Source organism: Pundamilia nyererei, unplaced genomic scaffold, assembly GCF_000239375.1.
Source record: "Pundamilia nyererei isolate P.nyererei 1_Seehausen unplaced genomic scaffold, PunNye1.0 scaffold00016, whole genome shotgun sequence".
Classification (NCBI taxonomy): Eukaryota; Metazoa; Chordata; class Actinopteri; order Cichliformes; family Cichlidae; genus Pundamilia; species Pundamilia nyererei.
The window spans coordinates 921,273-932,470 of NW_005187417.1; the positions used below are offsets into that span (position 1 = coordinate 921,273).

At 38.4% G+C, this 11,198-nt stretch overlaps 1 protein-coding gene across 3 annotated transcripts in view; it reads left to right on the forward strand.

Moving 5' to 3' along the window:
• Window positions 1-11,198, forward strand: part of wdr7 (WD repeat domain 7) — a 106,410-nt gene that overhangs the window by 33,284 nt on the left and 61,928 nt on the right. For 2 of the 3 annotated variants that reach the window (XM_005725500.1, XM_005725501.1), the window contains exons 19-21: window positions 287-384; window positions 5,758-5,901; window positions 9,892-10,010. In XM_005725500.1, coding sequence (XP_005725557.1) covers window positions 287-384; window positions 5,758-5,901; window positions 9,892-10,010 — 361 coding nt within the window. The remainder of the gene's footprint in view (window positions 1-286; window positions 385-5,757; window positions 5,902-9,891; window positions 10,011-11,198) is intronic. The other variant, XM_005725502.1, reaches the window with a different exon arrangement.

Genomic DNA, 11,198 nt, shown 5'->3' on the forward strand with positions numbered 1-11,198 from the left:
CACACACACACACACACACACACACACACACACACACACACACACACACACACACACACACACACACACACACACTCACACTCTTAGCTGGTTTCAGGAAAAAGAAATAAGAATCTTGCGTATGTCAACTCCTGGTTTTTATGAATGCATGTGTCTCTGTGTGTTTCTTTGAATTTTAGTGGTGTGTGAGTGTGTCTCTGTGTGTCTCTCTGTCTGTGCATTGGCCCATCTCTCTGCTCCCTGCTGCTTTAATATTTCATGCCCTCTCTTTGTGATCCTCCTCCAGGCCTCCCAGACCAGGAGGAACCCCGGAGACTCCTCGCCGGACGCCTGCCGCCCCCCCTCAGCCCTCCAACCCGGCGCTACAGGCCCAGATCAAACAAGGTAACTACAAAAGGAGGTGGCGCTCGCTTCGAACACCCCTGGGGCCCTGCGGGGAGGGAAGGAGGGAGGTGGGGTTTGATAATGCAGCCCACTGGCAATAAAACCCACCGAGGGTTGAAGAAAAGAAACAAAAATATCACAGGAGGAAGCTGCTGTTGTTTCCAAAGTCAGCAGGTCTTTAAAGGGCTCTCTTGCAGTTGTTGAACTTCAAAGTACAAACATATGACTGCAGCTTTGCATCTGGGTTCTCTGGACTGTGCTCTGATAAGGGTAGCATGGGTGGCAGTGCTCTGCTTTAATGGCTTTGAAGGGTTTTTCTTTGACTCAGTTGTCATCACAAGTTCAGAGATTCACTGTGAACACAAAAAACAGATTAGCGCAAAAACCTAAAATGACTGGTGTTTGTTCATAGTTGTGTGAATTGACTTTACTTTGGTCCGAATAAGTCTGAGTTTGTGCACTACAAACCCTGTGAGAAGAGTGAAGAAACAAAACTAAATACAGGACGAATTACGCTGGGCTATGGGCAGAATTTGTTGTTTGTCTTAGTGAGTGCTCTGTTACAGTTTGTGTGCTGTGATGCATCCCAGCATGCAAAGCGTACAAAGCATTCCTGTTTACAGGAAGAAGTTTCTATGAAACTGGGTCAGATTGAGGTCTGATCATGTTCTCACTACGAATGAGCCATTCTGGAGTTTTCAGTGTTAGGCCAGGGGGTTTCTTCTGAATTAGGTTAAAAGCAAATGAAGTCATGTTCAAAATCAGTGTTAAAAAACAAAACAAAACCCCACAGGCACATTTTCGGAATAATGCTTGCACCTCAGTGTTGGTTTTTTTTTCTTTTTTCTTTGCCTTCACCACAGCCGGAGTCATTTGGATGACCTCTACGTTAGTTAGTGGTGAAATCCAAACAAACTTTTACTCTCTTTGAGTTGATCTAGTCTCCTCCAGGAGGGTTGGAAAAATGGCAGCAGAAGAAGTAAAGTGGTAAATGGACTGTGCTTAGGAAGTGCTTTTCTACTCACACTGAGCTTTCTTACTACAAGACTCATTCACCCAGTCACACACACATTCTAGCAAGCGCTTTTGTTTCTTTGCCTAACATTGAGTCACACACACACTTCAGTGGATGCAGCTCATGGTTCAGTGTCTTGCCCAACAATACTTTGACATACAGACTAAAGGAGCCAGGGATAGAACTACTGTCGTTCCAGTTAGTAGATGAGAGGGATGTCACCAGAACCAATACTTACGGTACGGTTTGATACCAAAATTCTGTGAATGCAATGTTACTTGTTTTTCTTTGGTACCACCAGGCTGTATATCCAGAACTGACGGGGGCACCATACAACCCCAAGTGTTCTAGACTGTCTGTAGATGCTGAAAATGAAAACGGCCCAAAAGCAAAAGATTTGCTCAGTTTCCATGATAGCTCTGCTCTAACTCAGTGATAGGAAAGGCAGTGTTCGAGGGGTGGTTACCAAGGGATGATAATGGATTCACAAGAAGTGAAGAGAAAATTATGTTATTGTCTTTTTCAGACCAAGGGAGGAAATACTTCCAGTTCAGAGAAGCACTAAAAAAAAATCCAGACATGTTCAAAGAATTCAAGCTGAGTAAGCTTCAGGTCATAGTAACAACATCCAAAATATTGTCCTCCTTACGTTATCCTGAAATGCAGTTCATCATTTTGTCCAAAACAGCTGGCACTGAAATGAAGTCAGCTTCTTTTCATAGGCTAAAATATTTGCAATGGCTCACATTAAATGCTGAAGCTAACATAATGTAGCTGTGATATTCGTAGGCTACTCTGCAAACATCCTACCACATCACACATTACTGTGTGTAATCAACAAATTAAAATGTTACCATTTTAAATAAATGATCTGCCACCATGTTAGCATTTTACAACTAGTTGGCATTTCTTTTCCACCGCACAAACTAGTTCAAGTTTAATAACGTGGAATAATTATTTTGTTTTGGTGTTGAATTGTGTAAGTCTGCTGTTATTGGACCCGACTGCTAGTAGATGACCCACTCTACCACCTGACCCCACAGCCTCTGAGTAAGTGGAAATCAGTAGGAGTAAACCAGGGTACCTAACTTGTAGGAGTGCTGATACTATTTCTCTAGCTATTGTTAACTTTTGACAAGCCAACGGGGATCAGTATTCTCATTTTATTCCCCTTTCTTACCTAAACCAGCCTCTATCTTAAGCAAAGGTTAATCACGTCTGTGGCAGATCAGTAAACAGTCGAATGAACAACTTCTGTGATTGGAAATGCTTATATTTGAAGTCAGTGAATGATTCCTCTGTGCATCCCAGAAAAACTTTACTAAAATATATTCTGTTGCTTCCCCATGTGGTATCTCTGTAACTTTGTGGGCTGTTTTCTTGACCATAACTGTAAGAGCTGGATGATCAAACACCTAAACAAGGCAAAAAGAGGGAGAGATTTACAGGTTTGCACAGAGAAACCTGCTCTGCTTCACTGTAGGGGATGTTTTAACCAGCTGTCACCATCTGCCTGCTCCCCACCCACACACACATCTGCCTACCACACAGCAACAGCCTCAATACCTACAAATACACACCGCTAAAAATCAGGTCCACATGCATACACACACAAGCGTGTGCTATAAGTGGCACCCTCGGGTGTTGGGTGGAGGCAGGGTTTCTGTGCCATTGTCACGGCTTAATGGAGGCCAAGCGTGACAAGCGCGTGGACTTATTCACGCCACACGCCTATTCACCGCCATTCAGAGGGAACGCTCGGCCGTGACCTCTGCTTAGCCAGCTACTCCTGCGTGGCGTGTGTGTGTGGCTTTGTGAAGAAGAGCAGTGCTGTTAACCCTGCTCACCGTCTCTTTTCACATGGAAATAAATGAGGAGGCCCCTCTAATATACTCCGGTTAAGCAGAGAGATGAACAGAGAGAGCAGGGAGTCCACGCATGATTTTTTTTTTTTTTTAAAGGACCCCCCCCCAAAAAAAAGTCACACACTTAGTATTTTATTATCATGTTCACGACAAGGTGCAAAAGAGCTTTCAAATTCTGTCTCTATATTACATCTTTTCTCTCTTTGTCAAAAGTTTCCATATTTAACACTCTAATAGTGAATGTTTGCCTTCAAGGGTCAATCTGTGAAAATCCAATCAGTGTCTCCCACCTGACCCCCTCAGAATCGTCTGATTTATCAATTTACTTTCCCAAAAAGGTAAAGTAAACTTCATTTAATAAACTCATGAAGAATATTACCTTCATATTATGCTGAACTTGTCACACAAGTTCAGACTGGAAATAACAGAATGGAAATGCTGGTTGCTTTTCTTAAAAGAACTTTATAGCAATCATCTTCTTTCTTCTGGTTCCTCTTTTCTTCTACTTATTGAATTTTCCTTCTTTTCCTTCCTCTCTTCTCCTCTTCCTCCTCCTCCTCTCCTGTGCTTTTTTCCACCTTCTTCTCATTCTCTTTTCTTCTTTTCCTTTGGGGAAGAGGTGAAGGAGAAGACATTCTTCTTCTCCTACTCTGTTTCCTTCTCCTTTGGGTTCTCCTCCTTGTTTTTATCCCCATCCTTCTTGTTTTTCTTCTTTCTCTGCTTCTTCTACTAGTTCATTATCATCTTTTCCTATTCCTCCCTTTTCCCTTCCTTTTGTTGTTCACTTCTTCCCCTCGCCATCTCTTCTTTTTTCCCTTCCTCTTGTTGCTTTTTACTGTCTTTTCTTTCACCTTCTCATCTTCCTTCTCCTCCACCTTACTCTTCATCGTATGCTCTCCTTCTTCTTTCTTCTTCTCGTAAAGTAAATCATTTCAATATATGCTTTAGAAATATTCAGCTTATACATAAATAGCTCTATATCATCTATATAAGTATTAGTATTTTATTAAACCAACATTTAAATCATGCTACAATGCTCAGGAGATAACCTGCCAGCTAAAACTGGTTTAAGATGGACAAATAAACATTTACTGCTCCTCGTGTACTGGCAAACTGCTGTCGAATTACCTCAAACTGATCATTTACTGTTTCAGTCTTTTTTTTTCTCCCTATTCTCCTCTTCTGTCTCTTCCTCTCTTTTCATTGCTCACTGCATGGCTTCAGCCTGCTGCCTGTTCTCTGCACAAACACCACTCCCTTCAGGATTTCTTTCACTTACTTCCATTCAATCTCTCTTTTGTATTACAGGGTTTCTTTCTTCAACCATTTTTTTTCTTTCTACTTTTCTACTGAAGTAATGTTTCTCCGTTTCCTTTGTTGTCTTTGTGCTTCATGTTTCCTCTGTACTAGATTAACTTTGTTATCAAGAACTTGATCAAGAACAATTTTCTGTGTATCTAAGGACTAAAGAAATGTTTTTTAAAATGGTGTATATCTATGAGGTTTAACTTTTACTAAAGTGCCTTAAAGGTTTCAGGTTTGTAGTTCTGGTTCATGAAATTATTAAAATTACACTGGGTGCATAACATTTTTACCTGTAGACTTAAAGTAACTGGGGTTTGTTTGGGGTTTTTTGATTGTTCCAGGTTGAAAAGGGTTAAAAAAAATGGTACTATAGTCTGAAAACTTTCTTTTAGCTGTTGGTTGCTTGGGTGGTGTCTTATTGCTTTCACTGAATTCTTGCTGGGAAATACAGTGTCCATCTTCGTTTCTCTTGTTTTTATTTTGACAGTTATGTGAGATTTCAGTCTTGTTTAACAATTTATATTTATAATTTTTTTATAATCTGCTTTGACTTTTATTTTTTCATTTATTTTTGTTGGTTTGAATTAACTTTTTTATCTTGCAATTACTTAAGTCACTTTGTTGTATGTGTTTGTTTATTGTTTTAAACAGCTTGAGCACATCCAGTAAATAGTTGAAGGCTTTTATTTTGAAAAGAATGAGAGCATTTAGTTACACTGCTGTTAGTATCTAGGTGAGTTTATTTGGAAAAATTAGGCACCCCATTTCAAAACAAGGCTCAATATTATGACTTGGCTCGCTACGTCCACGTTTTATCCTATCTGTGGGGAAATTTGACATAGCTAAACACTAATGTTAGCCTTTGATCCATTATTTCCAATCCTTTGGTTATCAAGGCCATTTTCACATTTTTCTTTTGTTTACCAAATAAGATGAACTACTTTGATTTTACTTTTATTTGCATATATTTTCAAGCAGAAGAACTTAATTCAATTTGAAAAGGAAACATTATTTTCTAACCTCTGGCTGTTCTTTTTTTTTTCTGCTGTTCTTTTGTTGTAACTTCATTTCTTCTTCCCTCCTGTCAAACTGCTTGTCTCTTCTCTCTGTTGGGTACTTAATATATTCATATCTTTCTCAACTGTTCTTTCCTTCTTGACTATTTCTTTCCTTCTCTTCCTTTACAAGCTGCTGTAGCTCCTGCAGCCAACACCGTTGCTGCTGCTGCCGCCTCTGCTGGGGCTCTGGGAGCCCCTGGGGGACTCCCTCAGGGGGCTCCTGGCTACCCCAGCCCCGGGCCTGCTTCTCATAACATCCTCTCAGTCAACGAAGGTACTGACTGAACTGACGGCTGCCACTTAGGAAAAGTCTCAGAGCCTTCTTCTGCTTCCCAGATCTTTTTCACTGCCTCCTGTCCTTTTTTATTATTTGAATCTGTCCCCCTAATTTCTTTTCTTTTATGAGTTATTCTCTGACCTTCCCTCTTTTAGTGTTTTCTTCTTATCTCTCTTGACTTTTCTCTTTATGTGATTATAATCCCTCACCTCGCCTTGGATCACCTCATTTCTCTTCTCTTGCACCAGTCCTGTTTTCCACTGCAGCCAGTTTTGGTATCTAGCTCCATTTTTGTTGTGTTTAGTTTTTTCCCTGAGTGTCCTATGTCCTTTTTGTCTACAGCGCTGCTATCTTTTTACCTGTTTAGTCCACTTTCAGCCCAGTCAGTTGAAGGAATTAGGTTAATGTGCATGTCACAAAAAACTTTGCATAGGAAGAGGTAGAGTAAATTTGTAAAATCTGGCTTACCAAGCAAGTGATTATTTCTCCAAGCCTTGCACTTTGCAATTTTGTTGAAATTGCAATTCTGGGCCAATCTGTTACAAATGTAATGATTTGTAAATGTGAAATACTCCACAAGAAGCTGCTAACATGTCAGCAGCTCTAAAATGATTTAATGCTTTTCCTAAATTTGGTGCAACAAAGAGTGGTGTCGTCTGCAAACAGGCTGACTTTACTGTTATTTGGAACTGACAGAGTTGAGTGTGCACTGAAAACAATCCTTATGCCCTAGTGTTGTCTCTATTATTCCCAGCTGTTGGCAGTAACATACAGTCCTGCTCCGTTTCTGAATGTCCACATGTCTTGATGTTCCAGTGTCTCTGTGCTGTTTGCATGCTTGCTATTTCCACCTGAGTGTTTCACTGAGGGGGTTAAAAAAAAAAAAAAAAAAAAACCCAAACAAACAAAAAAATCAAAAAGGAAAGCAAAATGCACACCAGCACACCCACCTCACTGTTTTTTGTTTTTGTTTTTTTTGTTTTTTTAATTTTTAAAAAAAATTTATTTATTTTTAAACAGATGCAATATGGAAAATTGCGTTTAAAAACAAACAAAAAAACACAGAGAACTGAAAGCTAACTAAAATTTTGCATTATTGATTTTAAGGCTTCTTTTTTACATGGACTTGTGGTTGGAGTTTCTCTGGTGTCAGAGCCTACTGCTCTCCTTCCTTTCCTTCTTGTATGAACCTTTTTTGTTCTTTTTTCTAAAAAACAGGATTTTGGATTTCACCATGGAGGCTTGCTCTCACTCCCACACATATGATGAATGTGTTCTTTTGTTTGTTTTTCAAAGATTATTTGTGATGTCTAAGGGAATTCAAGGGAATACAAGTTCCTTTTCAAAGCTAATTAACTTTTTTGTACACTAAAACAAATGGGAGACAGCAAGCATGCTCACAGTGTCACATTCTTTCTCAGTACATGTAGGAATATATATTTTTTTTTTATTTCAATAGCTGTTTAGTCAGAAACGCTGCCCTGCAAAAACTAATTTCTTCCTTTGTTGCTTTTATGCTGTTTATAAGTACTATAATATGTATTACCACTAGCAGTTGCAGTAATAGCAAAACAAATTAACACTACACTAGTAGTTGTTGTAGTAGATAGTAGATACAGTTAACAGAGAACAAAGTGACACCACACACACACACACACACACACACACACACACACACACACACACACACACACACACACACACACTCGAAAAATAGTTGCATGGTAGCTGCTCTTCTGTTTGTCCATTATTTCACTTTCATTGGACTTCCACAGCTTTGTTCCTGATTTGTCCTGAAGCTTGTCCTGTCGGCAGCAGTTCACCTAGAAGGTGGTTGTGGTAACACGAAGCCCATAAACCCAACTAATGCAACCTAAATAAAACTAAAAGCAGCATATCCAATACGTTATTGAAATAAAAACCCTTTAGGAAAAAAACAAAACAATTTTTACTCTGGTCTCTTCTTGTAAACATTAACAGGTCCCTCTTCATTCCCTCCAGGTAACAATTCAAATTTTTTGGCACTTCTCTCGTTGTTCTTCAAATATAAGTTAGTTCTGCACCATTTGATTTTCTGACTGGTCCATGACAAGGAGGGGACCTTGATGAGCATAGCTTTGTTCCAAAAGTTCATTGGTTGTCAACAAACCAACAAACTCGTTAATGGAGATTGTGTTTGGAGGTTGTTTGTTGTTGCTGTTGACCTTTTTAATAGGACTCCTATATGAAATGGATGCTGCCAGCTGCCTGTGAGTACAGTCCTGGAGCAGCTTATGCTTCTTTGTTAACCAAATGAATCCTCAAGCCAAAGTCCAGTCTGATTTTAAAAAACAAACGAACAAAAAAAACCAGGAGTAAAATTTTATTTTGGGAACTAGAATTGATTCAAATTTCTGCAGTTTTTGCAAGGCAGTGATTCATATTTGTATGTGGAGGTTGACTGATTCTGATTGCTTTGATTTCCTATGTTATAAACAAAATAGTTATTATAATATATCTGTCACATATGATGAAATCTTTAGTCTGTCAACCTCTACATAGTATTTCTGTAATAACGTTTTATTTTTTCTGTAATATCTGGATATTTCATTGGTGGAGGTAAGTTTATACGGTTCCCCCAGCAAAGAAATTTGTATGAAATTTCTTTCCTGCCTAACAGCCATTCAGTCTCCATCACACAAGTGCATTTCATAGACATGCATCATGTCCAGAAACCATATATTAATCCAATATATGTGATTAAGGTGCTTGATTTATGTTGAGTATCTGCAAATAAAAAGTTAAAGTCACAGATGAGTAAGAGGTGATGTGTATATCTTTGGTGTATGGTCAGAAATATGAATATATGCCATTGTTTTGAGCCCTTATAAAGCGATACCAAGACATTTTGAATGTTTTTGTCACACAACTGAGAAACGGAGCGTTTTAGTGTCTGCCATTTATTGTGAAAGCCTTCAGTGTTTCTTTTTGTTATCAAGTAAAAACCCACATGTAGCTGAGAACACACGCTTAAATTCATCATGCCAAGGTATCGTGACAAGGCTTTTGTATACCTGTTGTTTACTCCATCAGACAGACTCTGGTTAGCAGAAAAAAATTTGTTTGCTCTAACCAAGACTGCAGATAATGTTGTCGATAATATTCTCATCCCGTGTTTGACTGTTGTTACTGTGATTTTTTTTTTTTTTTTTTTTTTTTTTTTTTTTTTTTTTTTTTTTTTTTTTTTTTGTCTTTCTTTCCTTTGGAAGTCAGTGCTGTCACATGGAAACAAGTTTTTAAAAATACTTTTTAATGTACTTTTAAAGACTAAAATGGTGAGTTACGTATGTTCTTTCTCTGCAAGGATGACTCAAGAAGACACTGAAGTTTGTTTTTTGGCCATGATTTAAAATGACGACAACAACAAGAAAAAAAATTACTTTCAAGGCTTTCAAAAACCTAGTAACCCCTTGAACTTTTCCATTTTGTTATGTTACAACAACAAACTTAAAAGTACTTAACTGGGATTTTGTGTGATACACAAACACAACACTGGATCGGGGGCGTCTGTTCATATTGTGCATTTGTATTCAGCCCCCTGAGTCGATACTTTCTCAAACTATCTGTCACTACAATTACAGCTGCAAGTCTTTTGAGGTATGTCGCAACCAGCTTTGAACATCTAGAGTGCAATTTGCCCATTCTTCTTTGCAAAATAGCTCCAGTACAGTCAGATTGGATGGAGAGCGACTGTGAACACATACACTCCATTCCATGCCTTGCGTTTGTCTGTTACTCAAAATCACAATAAAATACATTCAAGTTCATGGTTGACAAAATGTGGAAAAGTTCGAAGGGGTATGGGATACCTTTTCAAGGCACTGCATTAAAAACAGTGTTTCTATTTGACAGCAATAGCATTAGAGAGACTTTAACTTGTTCTTGTAGTTTTTCTGACTGTTTGTGTAAAATGTGTTGGTGTGTGTGTGGTTGTGATTGTTTGTGCAGGATGGAGCCAGCTGGCAGCCATGCACTGCGTGATGCTCCCTGACCTACTTGGCTTGGACAAGTTCAGACCGCCACTGCTGGAGATGCTGGCGAGGAGATGGCAGGACCGCTGTCTGGAGGTATGTATGATGCCATCAAGGAAAAATTGAGTCAAAATTGAAAAAACAAACAAACAAAAAAAAAAACTGCAATTCCTCTAACGGCCACTTGAGGCAAGCTTAAAAAAAAGTGAGTCAGTCGCCATCAGTTTTGGTCAAGTTACTTCAAAATAGTAATGAGTTACTAATTATTACTTCTCCAAGAAAGTAATCCAATTACTTTGCTGAGTACTTATTTTCAAAAGTAATTAGTTACTTTATTACATAGTTACTTTTAAAAAAACATGATACACAACCTGAATAAGTAATACAGGAATTGGCTTTTCAGCCCAATTCTATTGTTTCTGCATAATCTATCGTATAAAAGTGAACCAAATGAAAAAGTCTATTTTAAAGGCTTTTTAAATTAGTTTTAATCTTTTAACTTTATGCACATTGCATAATCAAAAATTAAATTATATGCAGCAGTCTTTGATTTGAAGAAATTTGTTTAACATTTAAACATATTCCAACATATAAAATAAAAAATTTTTAAATACTTACATTCACCCTTTCAAATAGATGCAAATAAAACACAGCAAAAATTAAATAAAATCAAAGATTCGCCTATCGCTCTTAAATCTATTTTTCTCCTGTTTAGCAGGAGTGGGACCGGTGCAGGTTTTTCCGGTACCACAGCAGTGTTTCTGTGAATTTCACATTCCCGTGGCAGCGTGCTAGGTGCTTGCTCAGATTTGAAGTTAAATTTTTTGCCGTAGAAATAAGTTTTCTTACCACGCAGAGTGTAGAGCGGACGCTAGTGGTTTTGTCACTTTTTACGGGTCAAACTCAAAGCTCAAAGTAATGTCAGTACTTCCTAGCTTAAACTCTGCACGGTCGTACTCTCTCCCGCACTCCATATTATCCATTGTTGATCTACACATGTCTGTTGCTGCCACGGACGCCGCACGCTCGTACATCATTGTCATGAGACACTCACAAACAAAATCACAGTTTAGTAATGCAGCATGCTTACGGGAAAGCAACAGTAATCTAATTACTGTTTACTTTTTTCATTACTTGAAAAAAGTAATTGGATTACAGTAACATATTACTGCTCATCTCTGGTTGCATAGACTCCCATGTTTGAAAATCCAGCTTTACAGAATAAATAAAGCTGTTTATAGTGTTACAGGCCTTCGATGGGGTCTGTTTTTAAACTGTTTTTTT